This window comes from Hydra vulgaris, chromosome 11 (assembly GCF_038396675.1).
Source record: "Hydra vulgaris chromosome 11, alternate assembly HydraT2T_AEP".
Lineage (NCBI taxonomy): Eukaryota > Metazoa > Cnidaria > Hydrozoa > Anthoathecata > Hydridae > Hydra > Hydra vulgaris.
This window is the reverse complement of record NC_088930.1, coordinates 37,934,832-37,957,639: the sequence shown is the minus strand read 5'-3', so window position 1 is coordinate 37,957,639 and position 22,808 is coordinate 37,934,832. Positions and strand designations below refer to the sequence as shown.

Below are 22,808 nucleotides of genomic sequence, written 5' to 3'. Positions count from 1 at the left end.
GTTTGTAGAATTTTTATCTTTAATTGTCGAGTTGGTCGGTCTGGAAATTTTTTCATTTATCTAAAAAAGATCCAACTAATTTTTCTTTAACTAAATTTAATTTCAGGTTGGCATATTTTGAAATTTCTGAGTAAATTTTGCTCATCTGCTTGAAAAAACTTGAACAAATAAGATTTAGAAGCATTGCAAAGTTTTTATAGTATAAATAATATAAATACTATCATAATAAAGTTTCCTTGCACCCAACCTTAGGATACATAGTTCCAAAGATAACAATTTAAAAAATAACAATGGTTTATTATATCATTGTTATTTTTTAAATTGATAACTTTGGAACCGTGTATCCTAAGATTGGGCGCAAGGAAACTTTTGAAATACTTGCTATGGTGAAGTTAAGTGTACTTTTATTATCGCGAAACCAAGACAACGAATAAATTCCATCATTAGCTAAAAAATACGTTTTTCATTTTTGCAAACTGTTTTTTACCCTTATATTTAGCAAGATATTTTTTTTTATTGGTTTTATCGATTTTATTGATTTAAACTATCAAAAGCAATAACAACAACAACCTCACTAAGTAAAAGCGTTTTCGAAATCGAAAAATGCAGATATGGCCGATGAGGGCAAAACTTAATAACAATAATTAATAGAAAAACAGTTTATGACCGTAAACGATTGTAGACCTTTTTTATTTTAGAAAGTGGATTCAGAATAAACTTTTAAAAAATGTTTTTAGAGTAGTTTGTTGCAGAATATTTACTTTTGATAAATAATCTAAGGATAATTACTTTCATTAAAAAATATTTTATTTATAAATAAAATTAAAAAATCTAATTACTAATTTTTAATATAGATGAGATTTTATTATAAAATTATACAAAAGTTTCAATTTGAATTTAAGCAAAGTTTACTTTCGTCATCTTTTTCATTTACTATGGCTAATTCTAATTCATTACTTGAAAGATGCCCAAACTCAACTTGCTCATGAATTTGCATAACTGCTATTGGATAAACTAAAACAAAACAAAAAATATCTTCAATCATATCACCTTCAATTTCATATTTTTCACGGACCTTGTTACGGAAGGAACCGCCAAATACAAAGAAAAAAACAAGTACAGCCCAACCAACATATGATAAACCTTCAACCTGCACTTCACCAATCATTAATGTCATCCAAAGGTAAAATGGTATTGCAAACGGAAGACTAAATATAATAAAATACTTAATCGAAGTCTTTTTCTCTAATTTCATTTTCGCTTGAGCCAAATAAAACCATGGAAAAAATATTGATACTATTGATTTAATAATTCTTCTTCTGCATTTCCACGACCACATTGAAAACTGCCATCTTCCATCTTTTTCTCCTATTTCTCCTGCTTCTTCACGAACTACTCTCCACATTGCAACGCATGTCCAATTTAAACAAAATGTGAAAGGTAGTCCACAAGCCACTGAAACTGTCTGTAGAGCTTTCAAAGAGTCCACACCTCCAGCCACTAGCAATGCCGTTGCTGTTGCTCCTTCTGTTAACGACCAAAATACTCTTTGCATTACTGGTGGTTCTGGATTTCCGTTCGCTGATAAACAATCTATGACTAAAGAGCCGCTGTCGGAACTTGTTACAAAATAAAGAATGATTGCAATCAACGATAAAACGGCTAAAAATGTTCCTAAATCTCCATACATGTTCATTACGTCAAACCACATATCACTTGTACCTCGACACGATAGCATTGTAGAACCAAACAATGCATAAAGTTCTTCTTGTTTTGTTTTGAATCTAAAAATAGATTAGCAGTTTTAAAGTTTATTAAAACAAAACTCAAAAACGTTGTTTTGAAGTTTTCTTACATTTTATTTTATTTTTACTCACTAAAGCAAAAAGTTGAGATCAGTGAAAGAGAGAGACATGGACAAGAACATCAATCTTTTTAAAATCTTAATGGCTATTTACCCAAACGCAAATAAAATTATGAAACAACCAAAGTTTGTAAAATGAAAATTGATAAAAATTGATTTTAAAATTGTTTAATTTGTTTTAAATTTTTAGAAGCATTAAGTTTTTATTTAATAAAAAATTGTATGCAAAAAGTTTACGGTATTGAGCCGCCACTCATATTAACTTACAGACACCTTGCAGTGGGGACATTCAATTGAAATAGGAGGCCAAAAATACAATTATTGTATTTATGCGGATAATAAGCCTTAATTTATGCGGATAATAAGCCTTAATTTATGCGGATAATTAAGTAAAATAGAGACTTAAGATAATATTTTTTATTTTTATGTTTAACCAAATCATAGACGCTACAAGGGTAGGGGGATGGGAAGATGCAGATGAGCGCTTGGGGCACCAGTTGGATTTTTTATATATGATACTTTCGAGCATTGTTCAAACAATGAACAATTTCCTAAATGATTCAAAATTATTATGTTTATGCTTCAGTTAAATATGTTTTCCAAAAAAAAATTGCGGTGACTGAAGCCCGGGATCAAAAATACCCCAAAAAGTTAGCCCCATCCCAAATATGAGGACATCGAGTTCAAAAAATTGTTTCTTGTTATCTTATACTAAATTTAAATTCATTGACAGTTTTTAACTTTCATCTCATTAACTTTTATTTTTTGAAAGTATAAAGTTTACAACCCCCTTATTTTGGGGAGGGTGAAAACTTTATACAGTTGTATCTTTAAAACTTTAAACAGATAATTAGTTAAAAATAAAATCTATCGTTTCGATTCTCAACTTATAATAAATAACAAAAATAAAACCAATAACAAAAAAAACAACTAATAAATAAACCTTTGGGATATTCTTGTTTCCAAACTCTAATAATTTGTGCCGAATCACTGCAATTTTTTGAATATTTTATTTTTTATATATATATATTTAAGAAACTCATATAGTAGGCAAACAAATATAAAGTTACAACTTGTACAGATTATACAGTTTAGAACTTAATTATTTTACATCTATATCTAATTCTAGATTTTTGTCAACGTTTTCAACATTTAAATAAAATTAATCTAAGTTATTAGTTTCATATGATTCCATACCAGATAAATTTTCTCTATAACCGCTATAAACTGCTAACAAACTTTTAACTTTTTCCAGTAGACACAATACAATAATTTAACTAAAAGATTGAAAAAAAAGAATTTTTCAATCTTTTAGTTAATGAGTGTGAACTAATTAGGGAATCAGATGTACGTATAGCTCGAATGAAAATGTCAAATAAGTTTGTTTCTCTGCCTTTATTCCTTTTATGGTGTTCACGATCAAATTTAAAAATTCTGTGTTGAGATTCAGCTGCTTCTTCTCCCATTAAGCTAAATAGAGCTTGTGAACTAATGATAATTTCCCCAGCATGTGACAATACTTTGTGAATGGAGGCTAGGACCTTATTTTATTATTATTATTTTTTTAATTATGTATTTTGCCAATAAAAGGAAAAAAGTTGCAAAAATTAAGCAATACAAATATATAAATAAATGGCTGGGGCAAGAAAAAGAAGACAAATTTGATATTATTGCCATGCCCCTTAAAATAAAAATTTCGATAATAAAAATACAAAAGCAAAGTAACATCGATAAATAAGACATATATTACTCTATATAACAGTGTAATATATCCAAAAGTATATACAAATACAAATATAAAAGAATTTTAATATATATATATATATATATATATATATATATATATATATATATATATATATATATATATATATATATATATATATATATTAATCTTTTTTAATTTTATAAAAATACATAAAAGATTTATTTTAATTTTTCAAAAAATTGAATAGAAAATAAATAGCAAAATAAATTGAATAAAGCAAACGTGATTACTCCTAATTAAAAACTTTAGAAAATTGGATTGTCATTTATTAAAAGTTTTTGCTTAAGTCTATTTTTAAATTGCTACAAGGAGAAATGGTTTTTAGCTCATTATTCAAAAGCGTGTTCCATAATTTAGGATCTCTACTTGCAATTAAATTCAACTTAATGGCAGAATAGTAGATTTTAGGTTGAATGTAATTGTTTACTGACAAACGTGTTGAGCACAGACGATTTATTTTTCCAAAAATTAAGTTAAATATGATGGGTGACGGTTTTTTAATCAACTTTGAACATATTTTTTTTTATTTATTTGAATTTTCATGCTATATTTTTCTATACAATGTTATATCCGAAGATATTGTTGGTGTAGCATAGGAACAGCCACAGATAGTCATTAAGACTAATCCAAAGTAGCGTCCGATATTGACCAACATTTGTACTGAACGCATCTCATACTGAAGTATGAGATGCGTTTTTTGCGCTGAGATGGCGGTACCGGGATTTGAACTCGTACTGTACAACAGTCCGGGTTTTAACTTTTCGTTTGAATCTCTAACTAACTGAGCTATCCAGCCACTACGAACTTAAGAATAAGAATACGATAAAGGTTTAGTTGAAATACGCAGTGAATATTAAATCTAACAAATTGCAATAGTGTACCGCTCTGGGTCTAAAAATACAATATTTTTCAAAAACATAAAGCATTTTGGGATTGATATTCGGACAAACATTGCTCAGAAATAAAAGAATTTCTTAAAAAGCTTGTGGTTGTGGGATTGATATTCGGACAAACAAACAATTTGACGTCACTAGAGCGTACGCTATTTAGTGTTTAGATCTACATATCTGATTATTCTGCTTAGCAATCAAAAGCATGCTTTTGATTGCACCAGGCAACGTTTGCATAAATTAGATAGCAATTACTAATTTTTTCCGGAGCAATTGCAATTTTTTCTTTGCAATTGACTGCAATTAGAATGTTATGTAATCTTATAGTAATTTCTTCATCAATTTAAAAAATTTTGTTGAGTAATAGCGTATCAGAAAAAGCTCGCTTGCATAAATTTTCGGTATTACTAGTTTTTGATCCGCCAGCTCTTGGTTCATCAGCTCTCATTCTAAATTCTTCAAACATTCAATCCTGAATAATTTTTTTTTCTCGATAAATATTAACTTTTTAAAATCTTTTTTACTTTCCAAGTTTTTATTTCAATTCCATATGAAACATGTAAAACAAACTCAAAAAATCTAATTTAAGCATGTAGCGGTGAAATGTCATAGTACAATGCCTTCCCATCTGTAACAGATGGGAAGGCATTGTACTATGGCATTTCTTTCTTAAAGATTTTTAAATTAGCCATTATGTTGGGTATGGCATGAAAAATCGGACTACATTGTGTCGAAGAAGTGTTCGTGATGTAAACTAAGATTTTCTAATCAATCGTTGAAAGAGCAAAACTATAGTTGATCGAAATATACTTATGTCCTGGAAGATGAACTTTAATAGGAGATTTCTCTTTCAATTTCCTCCCTTATTTTTAATACCACATCTTTATTTTCCTTTATATACTTCAGCATAATTTTTCTACAGAATCTAATATTCTGACACATTATGTTATTTCTTAAAATGTTTTTTGAATCTGAATGTACATGTAGTCGAAGAGGTGATGTTGCTAACGTAAATAGATCCGAATTTTGAAGGTTATTTTGATTGGAATTATTAAAAAGTTTATGGTATTTAAAGTGACTTGGATCGTCCATACTCCAACTACTAATTAGTATTAGTTCATCAAAGTCTTTTTTTATCACCTAAATGTTTTAAAATTTCCTTTTTCTGTAGTCTGTAAGCCACTTGGATCTAGAAGGTTTTGTAGTTTAACTTTTGCCTTTGTTTCAGTAACTAAAAGTGAGCACCCGTTTTTTATTTCGAAAATTACTCGACAAGATTGAAATCTGAATGATGCTTCTTTATGAGTATTTTTATAAACACTTTCTAAAAGTTTGTTATCCAAGAAGTGGTTAGCTGAGTATAAAGAAATAACGATTCTTGTCGTTTCTCTGACTCTAAGTAATGTGAATAAATTAAATTTGCGTTATTAAATACTATTCTTTGTGTCACTACCAATATTTTCTAGACGAATTCCGCTTTTTAATCAAAAGATATATTTTCTATCAATAGTCTTTTGGTGCGAGAGCTCAATTTATAAAACTCTTTTATTGATCTACCTCTTTTCGCTGATTCATTTATTAAACCCTCTTGGTTAGCAGCGGGTTCAACTAAACTATTTGTTTTTAAAACTGAATTAAGCCAAACATGATTTCTACTATCAAATATATATATTTTTTAATTAAATGCATGCCATTGTGCAACATACTATGCAAGAGTTAGTTTTAATCTCTTTCTTAACAAATTTCTTTTGTTTTCTCTTACTTAAATCCTAGTAATAATGTATTTAAACCCAGTATTCACTATCTACATTATCAAGAGTATTTTACGAAACCTAGAAGCATTGCACAATTTCTCTTAAATTAATTTCCTCCATTACCATAGTTCATAGCAATATACCAATAAAGTAAAAATAAACTTTTTAACAACAAGAATTTAGAAATCATGTGGTTTTTGGTCGATCAGTGTGACATCAAAAATGCACTTTTTTTATTCTTAAATGATTATGTATTTAAAAAAAAGAAGTTGTTTTTATTTGAAGAAATTGTTTATTTGTTTAAAAAAGCATCAGTTTTTCAAAACTATTTAGCGCTCAAGATTGTGGATGATCGCAGCCACACTTTTCAGGGTAGTTATAGACGTTATAGACTAAACAATATCAAAACATGGAAAAGGTTTAAGTTGGAACAATTTTTTAATTCTTCATCAAATTTGAAATTTAATAAACTTTGGTGATGAATTTTTAACATTAAATGCTTAAAAATTGTAGTACCAAACATTTTAGGAAATTTTTTTTATTTTTAACAGCCTGTATTTTCTACTATTTATATATTTATTATAAACTATTTAGTTTAAACTTTCCAATGACGTATGTATCGTCAATTTTTCAATAATTTATATATTAAAAAAATAATAATTACTAAAATCCGGCATCTTAAGAATTTTTATCAAAAATATATTAAAAACCTAACTTCAAATAAGCACTACCATTGAGCCTGTCACATTTAGAATTTCATAAATTGGAAAACTCTTAGTGAGGGTGTTAGTAACAACTCCCACTACCAGACGTAATGTTCAAAGTAAGTCACTTATTTGATTTTCGGCCTTGTGAAATCCCACTGTGCACCGCATAGGAAAATATATAAAGAGTCTCCCAAAAGCAACGCAAGATTTGAATTTGCCGCTATTTGTAAAATAAATTGTTGGCAACTCAAAAAAAAAAAATTCGTCTGCTGAAAGTTTAGGATTAATAAAAATGCAGTGTAACAGATTACAATAATGTGTTTTCATAACTAAACAATACCACATTAATAAAAAAGTATGGCAAAAATTTTATACTAAATATAGTTTGAATAGTTTTTTAAAATCAGCTGTAAAAAGATAAACTGAAAAATTAGTTAGAGACGTTAGATATATTGGTTTCTTAAAAACAAGCCGTTCAAATATCAATATTGATGAGACACTGATAGCACGTGAAATTTATTGATTGCATGATTAAGTATCACAAATGGATGGTAATGCAAAATAATCAAGAAAAATATTGAAATAAGTTTGCGCATGTGCTGGAGAAGCCGTGGGGGCAATTTGCCTGATGTCTTTATCGATTATTCACTATGTCCTATGTACTTTATGATTCACTAAAAAAGAATGAAAGCTGTATTTTCTATTTAATTCAAAACTTATGTTAATTTTGGAGCATCCTACCGAAGCACTACTCCTTTGAAGTATAAATTGTTGTATTTTTTTCTTGTTGTTTATCGTTTTAGATATCTCTTGTTATTACTTATAATTTCCTACTTAAGTATTGCACTTTTTGCACTCGTTGTTAATTTTTTTTATTGACAAAGGTGTTTATTTAAAAATAGTACTTTTAAATTTTCTGTGAAATGTAAAATCTATTTCAGATTATATTTGATTTGATTTACATTTTTTCATGACAAGACTGTCGGATTTCAAAACAAACTAAAAATACTTTTATTACTAAAAAGAGAAGAAAATTATTAAGACTTAGCTGATTTTTCTTAAAACTTTGTTATCCAAATTCACATAATAAAGATAGAAAGACTAAAACATGGCCGGAAGAGAGAAAACATGGGTTAAAGGTCTAATATAGTGATGGAAGAGCAGGTCAGCTTTATTAGTTCTACTGACATGCATAAAATTTAAGAACAGTGAGAAAACGTTTGGACATTATTTTTGTAAACATGTAAATAAATGCAAACATATTTTTTTATTTGAAAATAATTTATTGATTGGACACTTGTTGTTATATCTCGAAGAAACCAAACATAGTATCGAGGAGAAAGCTTACATGCTATCTTGCTCCAGCCTCAAAAGAAAGACATTTTTTCTTTAAGAAGATAGTGGTTTTTTTATTGCTCAAAAAAAAATTTGCTTTGTTTACTGGTTCTTGAATACATTAATAACAAAGATCAATAAAAACTTTTTAATGGTAGTTTGCTAATTAAATTTTGGAGATGCAAAGATGTTAAAATGTTACCTAAATGGAACTCAAAAATTGGACTTTTCAGGAGTAACTTTAGAATTTCTCTTCGTTCTCCAGTCTGCTCAAATCATTTTAAAATGGGACGACCTACTGATGTTTATCCTTACCCTACTGAGTATTTAAATGGTTACGATAATATCGTAACCATTTAAATACGTTATTAAATGGTTACGATAATATCGTAACCATTTAAATACTCAGTAGGGTAAGTATAAACATCAGTAGGTCGTCCCATTTTAAAATGATTTGAGCAGACTGGAGAACGAAGAGAAATTCTAAAGTTACTATTATTAAGTTAAAAATTAATTAATTTATTTATATTTAATATATAAAAATTATTTATAATTATTATATAAAATTATTATATAATATTATTTATAATAAAATTATTATATAAAACTATTATATAATATTATTTATATTTAATATATAAAAAATTAATTAATTAGTTAATATTATTAAGTTAAAAAAAAGAAAATCTCCATTAAAACGGATATTCATAATTAAGAAAAAAATGTTGCTGATTACCAGAGTAGTCATGATCAAAACGAAGATAATCATGATCAAATAGAATTTACTGAGCCTAATAATATTCATTATGATCATGATTATGCTTTACCTGTTGGAAAAGATTTTCTTGTATCTGAAACAAGTGACGTGGAAGACTTATAAATATTTATTAACACTCCTAAAAGATTACTTAAAAGACCTTTGTTATTAAAACATCGAAAACGTTTATTGAGTAAGTTTTCATTGAAGTCACAAGCAGAGTTTAGCTGGGACAGAGTACGCCATTCCGATAGGTTAATAAAGTTTTATACTAAGTGCACAAAAAAAGTATTTATGTTTTTAATTAGTAAAGGGGAAAAAAAGTATGACAAGCTATGCTACTTCAAGGGGAAACTTTCATAAACTTTCAAATTAAAACAAAAAAAACTAGAAAAGCCTGGAAGAAAAAGCGCAATAACAATCCAGGATGAAATTCTGCTAATGTGCATAAAACTGCGATTAGATTTGGCTATTCAAGATCTAGCATTTAGATTTTTGATTTCCCAGTCTCATTGTTCAAGTATCTTAACAACATGGATTGCTTATTTTGAAAATGAGTTAAAGCCTCTTCTTTTATGGCCCACACGAGAAGCAAATTTATTGTATAAAGCAAGACATTTTTCTGGAAAGTTACACAATGTAGAAGGTATAATAGACTGCGCTGAGCAAAAGTTTCAGAGACCATCAAATGCAAAAGCACAGTATCAAACATTTAGTACTTATAAAAGTAGTAACACATTGAAAAAGTTAGTTGTTCAACAAAATTGTTCAACAAAAACTGGTTCTTTCAGTTTTATCTCTAAAGCTTACGGTGGCCAAGCTTCAGATAGACATATTACAGAAGACTGCAATGTTATTGACATGTTTTCTGAAGGTTCTATGTGTTTGGCGGACAGAGGTTTTAATATCCAAGATTTGCTTTTGGAAAAAAAAGTGGTATTAGTTTGTACCTCTTTTTAAAAAAAAGGACAACATTTTACACAAGCGAAAATTCTATCAGCCAAAGAAATTGCTCAATCACGTGTCCATGTAAAACGCTCAATTCGTCGACTTAAAGAGTTTAGGATTTGTAAGAACGAGTTATCATTAACAATGCTAGACCTCATTGATCACATTTATGTTATTTATGGGGCTTTAAGTAATTTACAACCACCATTTGTAAAAGAATTTATTTGACATAAATTAAATCTTAATAAATATATATATATAATAAAAGATATTTCAATTTTTTTATACTCTTTTTTTTTTTTATAAAAAAAAAGTTACATTATAAACCATGAAAAATATTAAGAATAATGTTTTCAAAATGTGTTCAGATCGTTATCACATATTTTCTGTTGCTTAATATTTATGATGTCATTATTGAATGTTTCATTAAGTTGTTTACTTTCTAAATCACTAACACACTTCTTTATGAGATCATATAAAATTAATTTAACCATTTCCTCTTTTTCGAGTTTCTTTATAAATAATTCAGGCAAAATAAATTCTGTAAAAAATATTTGAAACTTTTGTACATTTTTAATATAGCTAGGATCAGAATAAATTCTTTCACGGTTTTGACTAAACATACATAGAAATCAGCATGTGGATAGCCACAAATAAATAACTGATGTTGTATTTGCGTACTGTATCTATGACTAGTTTTTAGTGTGTATGTGTTTGCACAAGATTTGTTTTCTAGGAAACTTTGCGCACTTAGAGCATATTCAGAGATTTTTTTTTGCCCAAATGTCCATGGGCATTTAATTTCAAGCAAACCAAACCCACAGCATGTACAACTTGTAATACCATCTGGGCTTGCTACAAGATAAGGTGTTTCAATTGATATTATTAGGCTGGTTTGATAACATTTAAAGTTTTTATGATTTTTTTTCATTTCCTTAATATATCTTTTTCTGGCATAGGACTCAAACATGTTACCCCATTGAATTGACTTACTCTCTGCTTTTTTTTTATAGCCTAAAAGTTGAGCACATAAAGAAAATGCTGCTTTTTTGTTTTTCACTATCAAGTCAACATCAAATTTTTTAAAACATCATGAGCGATCGATGACGATATTCTTCCAACTCTATATTTTTTCTTAAGTAAACTTTTTGATTGAGGTATTGTCGATTCTTTTATAAGTTCTTCTTGAGATTGTGTTATTAAAAATGTCCTTAAAAATTGTTCACATTTAAATGCTAAACATTCATTTCCATAACAACATTCTATTTGAGCTACTAATTGGTCTATGGTGAGTGGTAGTGTTTCATTTTTAGTTGTGCTTGCAGAAGGTAGTTTTTTTTTTAAATATTCTGACTGTATATTTGGCTTTAGGCAAATTACAGCACTTTTTCCATCGGTGGCTTCTGCAACTGCTTCCCAATCTTCCAATGTAAAATCTGACTGCCTTAAGTGATAAGGACGAGGATCGTATAAAGATCGACTGAGTTTAAGACATTTATTTTCAATACTAGGTTTGACTTTTTTAATAGAAATATTTTGTAATGTATCTGACTCATGTAATTTTCTTTTTTGAGTTCTAGTCCCCCACTTTTGTTTTACTGGCGTACAAGTTACATTTTCTCCTAATCGCACATGCTCTTCAACAAACAATAACAAAGCAAATATATGTTTGCTTTGCTTTCTTCATAACCGGCTATGCATTTGCATTCTGCAGATAATTTACTTCCATTTTTACTTAAACATACCCATGATTCATATTCTTCATCGCTTATTCTTGTTTGAGGTACTATAGTTCCTTTTAAATAACAAAATTTTACAGCATCTAATAAATTATTAAAAGATACTGAAGTTACGTGATCTGAAGAATAAAGAGAATGTCCTTCTTTCAAAGCTTTAGAGCTATGAGTATCAAAAGCATAAGTTTCAATTTCCGAATAAGTTGTAGTTGGTAATAACTTTATTACTATTTCTTTATTTATTACCCAATTTCCGATTTCATTAAGATGGGGAAGCTAGACATTTGATTTTAATTTCAATTTTCGAAAAGATCTAGATTTGATTTCTTCAGTCTCTTCTTGCATGGTTTTCTTGAACTGGTAATTTAAGTTTACTGGCATAATACACGTTTTTTAGCAACTTTGCTCTTGCAGGATTTTGACCAAGAGGAATACTCCTTGTTTAAAGAAATTCTTTTAATTTTTCTACTTTCCAACTTTTTATTTCATCCATAAAGGCCTTATTTTTTTCGATATCAGAGGAAGAATCAGACATAATTTTAAGTGACTTTCTTGTTAATAATGTTTGTTGTTATTGTTTGCGCCTTGATTATCCTATAATGCTTTACGCAGAAGTTCGCGCAAAATTAATAGCGAAATGGTCTATTAACAGATGTAAAAATTAGAAAAGAATAAAGTTTTAAAGTTATTCAACCTTAACGTAAATATAAACATAATTAAATATAACTTTCTTATAGAGTTTTAGTTTTCTTAGCGTTTGATTATTTGAGTATCTTTATTTTTTTAAATTTCTTTTTAAGATTTGTTTCGTTTTTATAGTTTAGCTTGTTTATAATTTTCTTTCTTGTGGCGGTTTTTTTCAGCACGTTTTTAAACTATAACCATAAAAACCCGTGGTCAAGCTTTCGAAAAAAATAATAGCGAGCGTGGTCAGAAATAGAGTGCGATCGCACGCATTTCCTGCCCAAGTCTGTATATAACAAAACAATATCGTCGGGCATAAATCTTGTTTTTTTTTAATATTTTTATTATTTTATTAAATATTTCCGTTTTGGGATAACATTGATAGAAATATTATAGTCACCCAGATTTTGTCGGAGTCGGATATTGAGTCGTGAGTTGCAGGCTTTATAGCTAAAAAATTCTTCGAAAAAAAAAGTTTTATTCATAAACTTACATACTTTTTTATATCTTCAAATAGACACTATCAGAACTGAAGCTAATTGATATCTTTTAAAACAATGTTTCATTACATTTTGATTGGTATTTTACAACTTTTTAATGTTGCTAATTTTAAAAACAAAAATGTGAGTAAGTCGTAGCGTATAAAAATTATTTCTCTGTTTTATTTGCTAAAAATTTTCTAATGTCAATGTTAACCCATGAACAACAAAACCAATTATCAATCAAAGATATTACAAGATGAATTAAAATTTTTTATTAGTTATGGCAGCAATATCATTGGTGAGCACGTAAAAATATTCCATATCAAAATAACTTTGTCACATTAAGAGAAAAAATATATTCTCTAAAGATGTGTTAATGTGTCAATACGCTACTATACCTAATTCAAAAAGATTTTCTTGCCTAGTGTTAAAATATTTCTTAAAAGTAATGTTGATTTTTTTTTAATAAAGCTGATTTCTTACAAGGCTCTCTCTTTCCATGCAAAGCATGACAACTTTGTAAACTCTTTTTGAAATAATCCTTTCGAAATTCAGTTACAAAAACAATACAGCATCTCCTGCAGTACCAAGTTTCTGACTATAACGCAACTATTATAAATTATTCTTATTAAATATTTACATCAAATTATTACATTATTCTTAACATATTTACTAACTGTGTTGCAATCGACAATAAGTATGTTACAAAAAGTGATATTAATCAAATATGTTATTTTTTATTAAATTTATAACTCCTTTGAAAGATTAACCTTTTAACGCATGTTTGACACGCTCAATTAAATATTATCTGACACTATTTTTTGAGTTTTATTATTATCCTTGAACTTTTTTGACGCGCACAGAATCTCAAAATTGTATCACAAAATGTGATATATATACTCTCATACCATATATTCATGCCATCATAAAATAAAATATGATATATAAATATAATAAAGGAAAGAAAATTTAACTAAAATTATTTACTTTGATATGTTTTGTATTGGCTGTTCGTACATAGAACAGTTCATTCCTCTATTTACTGCTGTATTTTCAAACTGTATTGCTACACCACCGAACACAGTAAACCAAAAAAATGAATAGATTGAAGGAACTGTAAGAGTATAAAAAATAAAGTCTTTTATTGTTCTTCCTCTGCTAATTTTGGCGATAAACATGCCAACAAATGGAGACCAACTTATCCACCATCCCCCTAAAAATGAAAAAATAAAACAACAAACTTACCTTGAAATAGATATAACAAAGTAGAAATGAAAAATTTACTCAATTTGAAGTTAAAAACCGAATCTGAAAAGCGGACTTAATGATTATTTAAAAAAAGACTTAAAACAATTTAAGAAATACATCTTTAAAATATAAATCTAAACAGTTGTACATGATTCAAATTACTTACAGTAAAAAATAGTCCACTCATCTATCCAGTTTGGGTTTTCTTTTTTGTCTGGAGCATTTCCCAACTGAGCAAATGCTTCCGTATGAAAACCAATTTGTATAAACCATTGAAGATAATATCCAAATGATTGAACAAACAAGTTCAAAATGAATATGGTTTTATCAGAAAAAAATATAATCAGCAGAAGTAATGAACCTATAAAAATAAGCACAATTATATAAATATCTACAAAAAATATCATCACAAATAGTATTTTTGTAAAATAACCTGCGTTACTAATTTAATTAATCTGAAAAATAATATCGTTTAAATTTAAAAATAAAGTTACTTAATAGCTACAAGGCATTAGTCTTATTACCTAGTTATCAATTATATGAATAAAAATTGTAAATAGATAGTAAATAGATATTATAATTATGACGATATATATATATATATATATATATATATATATATATATATATATATATATATATATATATATATATTCTTTGAAAGTCATTTTCTTGTTATACGTTAAAATATGGGTAGAATTCAATAAATACGGCTGCGTATAAACTTTTTTTTAAATATATATATATTTTTTAATAATATATAATTATTTCGATATTTCGCTGATATATCGTGATCAGCGTCATCAGGTATAATAAATAAAATAGTTACAAAGAAATCGTTATAGTAAAAACAAACCGTTAAAAAGATAACACTAAAAAGCCAAAATATAATACAAAAAATTTTCTCAAATAACTGACGTCAGCAGATTTTATTAAAAAATGGCCCCAGGTTTTAGTTGCCACGTTATCACCGTCATCCCGATTGAGAACCACATCACCATTTCTCAACTCCTGTCGAAGACTAGCTTTGCTTATATCGAGTGACTCTCTGATTTTCCGAGTTCGATATTCTGGGGCAACACATAATGTTTTGGGGTGCAACCAATCAAACTTACCATGGCATGTTTTGGAATGTTCAGTTGCACCCGAAATGGACCATTTTTCTTTTAAGCTGTTTTTCTGGTGTTCAATACATCTCGATATCACCTTCTTTTTAGTTTCACCAATGTATATTGAACCGCATGAGCATTTTAGCTGGTATACGCCAGGGTTTGTGTTTAGTGGTAGTTTAGTTTTATTGTTGCAAAAAATATTTTTTAAATTGGGAGTTGATGTGAAAATAACCTTTATGTTTTGTTTTCGAAATTCTTTGCGAAGTTTTGGACCAACAATTGGTATCCAAAGTAGTTTTATAAAGGGTTGGGTATCCAATGGTTGACTTGTGGTGTTTTTTGAACCGTTTTTTAAATAGTCTATAGTAATATTATTTAGAATGTTCTTGTTGTGGCCATTTTCAACAAATATGTCTATTAGAAAATCAATTTCTTTTTGAAGGTGTTTTTGAGAGCAAATTCTATTTGCACGACATAAAAATCCTTAATAATGTTAGGATTAATGTTCGAGTTAGGTTTAAGTTGAACATTTGTAATAGCTTCTTTTCGATGTATTTGAAATTCATAAACTCCAGAGCCTGTGTTTGTAATATTAATATCTAGGAAATTGAGTTGTTTTAGGTCGTTTTCAAGTTCCACTGTGTATTTTATGGCAGGATGTTGTTCATTAAGGATGTTGAGGAACATTTGTTGTTGTTTAATTGAAGCTAAGCGAGCGTGACAATCATCTACATATCTCTTGTAAGTTTTTGGTTCGGATGTATAAACAATTGCTATGTTAAGGGCCTTTCTTTCTATATTTTGTAAAAACGCTTCCGCCATAACAACCATTAAAGATAAACCTATAGGACCTGAGTTAGGTATTACTCGGATATTGTTTTCATATAAAAAATAGCATATACTTAATGAAAATTCAATTAATTGGTGAATGTCTGCAAGAGTAAGTTTAGTTCGAGTTTTTAAGTCATCAATGTCAGTATCATGTTCAATATATCAATAATAACCGGAATTGCTTCGTCAATGGGTATGGATGGATATAAATTGACTATATCAAATGAAACTTGAACTTCGTTAGGATCTATTATCCAGTTTTGTCGTAGAGTTTCTGCCTGTGTTGGTTTTTTAAGTTTTTCAAGTTGTAAAGCGCAAGTTTCGATATTAGTTATAATATCCATATAAGGATTTTTTTTTTGCAGTGGTACAAAGTTTGGACCTAAATTGAGTAGCTCAGTTGTTGATTTATCCAGAGTAACATTAGTTAAATTGAGTATAGCAGGTTTAATAACTTGATTGGGAGGATCAAAAGTATTTTTTATAATCGGTGTAATTTGTAATTTAAAATATTTTTCTTTCATTTCCGTTTTTTTCTTAATGTAACGGTAATTTTTTGATTTGTTGGTTATACTATTAATTAACTCATAATCGTGTAATCTTACTTTTGCCTGAAGAAATATATTTAATTCATTAAGTAATTTCTTACTTGAATATAATCTGTGTTTGGCTTCGTTACGAGCATGGATTAGTAGTTTTTTACTGTATTCCTTCATTATGTTTTTTGCTTTTTTAGTATGGATTGGAGTTTTTATTTTAAACGATTTTGGTGTTATGTTATTGGATAAGCATTTTTGTAGAAAAACGAGTTGATTTTTTGAGTTCACATTTCGTATCTTCAAATCTTGTAACTTTTTGGTATCATCGTAAATCTTCTTGCCGTAAAAAGTAGTAATATAATCTTTCAAAGTGTGTAGCCCCAGAATATCGAACTCGGAAAATCAGAGAGTCACTCGAAATAAGCAAAGCTAGGGTTCGACAGAAGTTGAGAAATGGTGATGTGGTTCTCAATCGGGATGACGGTGATAACGTGACAACTAAAACCTGGGGGTCATTTTTAATAAAATCTGCTGACGTCAGTTATTTGAGAAAGTTTTTTGTATTATATTTTGGCTTTTTAGTGTTATCTTTTTAACGGTTTGTATTTACTATAACGATTTCTTTGTAACTATTTTATTTATTATACCTGATGACGCTGACCACGATATATCAGCGAAATATCGAAATAATTATATATTATTAAAAAATATATATATATTTAAAAAAAAAAGTTTATACGCAGCCGTATTTATTGAATTCTTCCCATATATATATATATATATATATATATATATATATATATATATATATATATATATATATATATATATATATATATATATATATATATATATATATATATATATATATATATATATATATATATATATACATATATATATATATATACATATATATATATAATATATATATATATATATATATATATATATATATATATATATATATATATATATAATATTATATAATTCTATCATGTGATATTGAAGTGTTTATTTTTGTTGATTGTATCTTTTTTTCATTTTTATTGTCTACTATTTATCAGTGTTTAACTGTTCGTAATTTTCTAACTTTGTGTATATAACTATTGTGTTTATAAGAACTATTGTTGTACAATATTACAGTTACTAATTTTATCATCATTTTTATAATTGCTATCATTATTAATATTATTGCCCGAATTCCTACTTTTGGCCAATGCTGATTGGTACAGGCCGATATCGATGCATCGGTATCGGCTCTAAGTTCGAATTTTTACTAAATTCGTTTTTACTAATAGATAAATTAGGAAACTATCATTTTTTACAAATATAATGTTAACAGTCGGTTTTAATGCTATCTAATTTGCTAAAGTTTGCTTAATTTTGATGCTTGCTTATTTGCTAAAATTTGTTTAATGCTTAGTTACTTTGCTCATCGTTGATTTATTTTTTATTTAACTTGTTTCTAAGTTTAATTCCTAGAAGTTAGAAATTCAATCAAAATTGCTTGTTTTGAGCATTTTAAATTTTAGATGACGGTCGCATTTAACTTTTTGAGGTCATTTTAAATAACATACATTTACTCTTTTTTTTAAAAAAAAACAACCAAAGTTCTTGCATTATATCAAAAGGAAATTATTATATTTAGTATTTTAAGGATAAACTTGTAATTCATTTTGAAAGAACCACATTCATTTCAACTATGGGATGATGTAAACATGGAACAGATGTCTTTCGAGGACAAGCACAGATGTCTTTCGAGGACAAGTACAGATGTCTTTCGAGGACAAGTACAGGTGTCTTTCGAGGACAAGTACAGATGTCTTTCGAGGACAAATACAGACATTTTGAGACAAAAATTAAACAACTCTAAAACAGCTCGAAAATTTTTCTCGTAAAAAAGTTATGAATGCTATTAATTTATTTAACAATACTGGTTCATTAAACAACAAAAAACGCAAACCTCGCGAACGAAAGACAACCCCCAGAGAAGACGCAGCCATTATTCGTATCGCTAAATAGTTAAAAAGTTTAGGATGCCTAATACAGTAAATATTTCAATTTTAACCTAAATGTAAAAATATAAAACAAAGAAATAATTTTAAATATAAATATTTTGCAGGTTAAAACTTTCAATAAATAAAACTATAAGAAACAAATAAAAACAGCATATTAGGTTTAAATGAAACTAGAAACAAATTAATAATATACCCTATATATATATATATATATATATATATATATATATATATATATATATATATATATATATATATATATATATATATATACATATATATATATATATATATATATATATATATATATATATATATATATATATATACATATATATATATACATATACATATATGCATGTATAAATTTCTAACCGGGATAGCTCCGTTGGTTAGAGCGCTGTAAAAGTACAAAGGGAACTCGTCACAATAAGCTTTGTTATATATTTGTTATAAATAGGATGTTTCCTTCTCGACGAGTAAATTAATAATTTAGTCGAGTGAAAATTATCATTTATTTAACTACATTCTTGGAATTTAACTTAGAAGTAAAACTAAATGAAAAATAAATCAACAATGAGCAAAGCAACTAAAAGTCTATTCGACTATTTTGATATAGATGAAAATAAACGTTCAAAGCAATTTGTAATTTTTGCAAAAAAAGAAGCAGAAAAGCGTCTAGCACATAACTTTTTTTTACATTTTACATTTCTTGATTTTAAACTTATCTCTGTTTGTATAGTTTGGATTCATAAATCATAAAATTGCTTTCCTAAATTATAAATACAAACTAAATGCAAAGCGATCCTGATAAAAAGCATAAAGTTTAGTGGTTGCATATTTGCCTATATAATAATTTAGGCTTATACATACATTTTTGTTTATGGAGTAATTATGCTTTTGCATACAATACAAAAGCAAAAAAACTGATTTTTCAAAACAATCGACATCAGCCGATGATTACCAATTACCGATGCCAATGCCGATGCATCGGCTAAATGGTCAATGCATCGGTAGGCCGAAGCCGATATATATATATATATATATATATATATATATATATATATATATATATATATATATATATATATATATATATATATATATATATGTATATATATATATATATATATATATATATATATATATATATATATATATATATATATATATATATATATATGTATATATATATATATATATATATACATATATATCTCCCCTCCCAGAATCTAGAAAAGAGAAAAGTTGGGAATTTCCTTGCCACGAGTTGGGACAGTTGGGAAAACGGTGATAAAATCAGAAAATATTTTCTAGTTAAATAAAATTAAAATATTTGCGAAAATCTATAAAAGATCTAATTCTTATTTGACTTGGACAAAGAAGCTTTACGTTTATTAAACGGCTTAAGGCTGTTTTCCACAAGACGAAATAAATTGCGAAGTCACAACGAAGCAATTCATATTTACATGAATTGGTTTTAACATTTCTGCCTTTGTATAAAAGATATGATAGCATTTAAAATGATATGATTCATTTTTTAGTATAATAATTTTACATAAAGCTTTTTATCAGAAAGTATAAGAAAATAAATGCTAAACTCTGATATGAACGTTTTGCGCCTGTTATTACTTCCAATTATCAGTATACTAAAGTAGGATCAGAATTAGGTTTGTAGGAGTAATAGGCCTAATAAGAATATATAGTAGGATTATTAGTCTTATTCTATTATTATAAGACTCTTATATCTTATCACATTTATTAAGAGTGATAACTTTTATAAACATTAAATCATTTAAAAATTACGATAAATTATAGCATCTGCGTTTGTTTTCCAGCACTAACTATAAAAAACAAAAGTTACAATGTTGCGTATGCAAAGCAGTATTTAATAACGACTATGAAAACCAGTCATGAAAGATCCGTTCATGGTGGTAGAAAGGTTCATATACAAACAGTGGGAGCCCCAGAAAATCCTTTTATAGCCTCCTTAGCTTCAAAAAAACGAAAAACGGAACCTCAGAATGCTGGTAACGATGTTGTAGTGGATGATGAAATACAAAGTAGTGAACAAACAAAGTTTTAAGCAGAATTATATTCTATATTAGATCATTTAACCCAGTATCCTGACCAAGATGAAAATGATGACACGAATGTTATTAACTTGGATACTACTGAAGTAAGCAGTGAAACAACAAATTGGACTTCGCTTATGAGGAATTTGGGTGTTTTAATAGATAATCTTAAAGATTGTAATGACATTTATAAAAATATTGTAAAGAAGAATTAGTAAACGAAAAATTCGCTGCAATTGAAATTCTGAATGCAACAAGTTCTGTGTTTGAAATGTCAAAAAATGTTTTGAAAATAGGAAACGCTTTTATAAAAAAACTCGATATCAAAGCTCAAAATATTATAATTGACAAATCAGATTCATCAGCATTGATAAGCCTTGACCCAGGTTTACGTCCACATACAATTACGGATAATCAAAAATTGTATTTAATCCAGTTAGGGCCACACCAACTAAAACTTGCTAGTTTCCCAAGTAACGGTAAAAATAGATTTAATCCCCAGTGGTGCAAAGATTTTGAACATTTATAATACAGCACACAGAAGGATGCTACATTTTGTTTTGTCTGCCACCTTTTCCCCAAGGGTGTTGGAAAGAAGGGAAAAACTGAAGATGCTTGGATAAATGTTTGGGTGAGATCTTGGTCCAAGATGAAAAGCTATCGGAAAGACAAACCTGGTAAGGTTCAGGAGTACTTTACCTCTCAAGCATATAAAGTTGCATTAAGTGAATATTGTCACTTTTTAATGAAAAAAGGACATATAGATAACCTTATTGATAAATCTAATAGACTTGCTCTAATAGAAGAGCAAAAAATAGAGGTGCAGAATAGAAAAACTGTCGAAATTCTTATCGATACATGCAAGACTTTGGGAAGCCAAGGTCTAGCGTTTAGGGAATCGGACAGTGTTAATCAAGGTAACTTTGTTGCAATAGTGAATCTCATCTCCCGCCACAATCCCACACTAAAAGCCTGGAATAAAGATAGAGCCCTTTGTCCATATAGAGTTACATACACGAGCCCATCGTCTCAAAATGAAATGATTAGTTTAGTTGCAACTGAATTAAAGAGAAGATCGTTAATGAAGTTAACAGCTCCAATTTTTTTCCGTAATGGCCGACACTACTCCCGATATGTCACACAAGGACATAATGAGTATAGTTGTGAGAACAGCCAGTGAAAACGGTGAGATTCGGGAAAGGCTTTTGAAATCCATCGAATGCACTGATAAGACTGGAAAAGGGATGGCTGAGCTAATTTTATCTTCTTTACATAAAGAAGGCATTGACACATCAAAGATGGCTTTTCAGTCGTATAACTACGTGAGTTCAATGTCTGGACAATTTAAAGGAGTACAAAAGTATATAACAGAAAAAGTTGGCCAAAATGTACCCTACATACCTTGTCAAGACCACAGAACAAACACAGGGCTTGAACATGCCTGCAATGTTAATACTTTAATACGAGAATTGTTTAATGTCCTCGAACAGTTGCATGTTTTCTTCACATCAAGCACAAAAAGATTTAGTCATTTAAAGAAAAACTTGAAGACATTGACAGCGCAATACAGCTTGTAAACCTGTCTAGAACAAGATGGACCGCACGAGCAAAATTTATTAAGGCTTTAAATCAGTGTTTAGAGTAGGTTATTGATCTTCTTCAGAGCATCTCAAATAATAAGATTTTTGATACTGTCACGAGAACTAAGGCAATGGGACTTCTGAAATAAGTAACAACTTTTGATTTTCATTCCTCTTTTCTTCATGAAGAATATCATTAAGAAGATAAAAATATTAACAGAAATCTTAGAAAGTCCAAACTTCAATGTAATTGATAGTATTAATGTAATTGAAAGTACTGCCAAGAACATATAAAATATCAGTAACGATACAGATGCTATGAATAATTTGATTGAAAGTGCAGTAATATTTTCTAGGAAATTACACATTGATGCAGAAAACGATTACGAATGACACCATAGATTAATAGCAAAGGAGATGAAAGCTTTTTACCGGAAAGAATTCAAAGAGGTCATAGACTCTCTAGCCATGGGTTTA

At 28.2% G+C, this 22,808-nt stretch overlaps 1 protein-coding gene across 1 annotated transcript in view; it reads right to left on the bottom strand.

The window, feature by feature from the left end:
* Window positions 1–842: 842 nt before the first annotated feature.
* Window positions 843–22,808, bottom strand: part of LOC100200627 (glycine betaine transporter BetL) — a 34,621-nt gene continuing 12,655 nt past the window's right edge. Inside the window, exons 5-7 of the mRNA XM_065810989.1 lie at window positions 14,340–14,534; window positions 13,913–14,138; window positions 843–1,784 (exon numbers count right to left, since the gene is read on the bottom strand). Coding sequence (XP_065667061.1) covers window positions 887–1,784; window positions 13,913–14,138; window positions 14,340–14,534 — 1,319 coding nt within the window. The 3' untranslated portion in view covers window positions 843–886. The remainder of the gene's footprint in view (window positions 1,785–13,912; window positions 14,139–14,339; window positions 14,535–22,808) is intronic.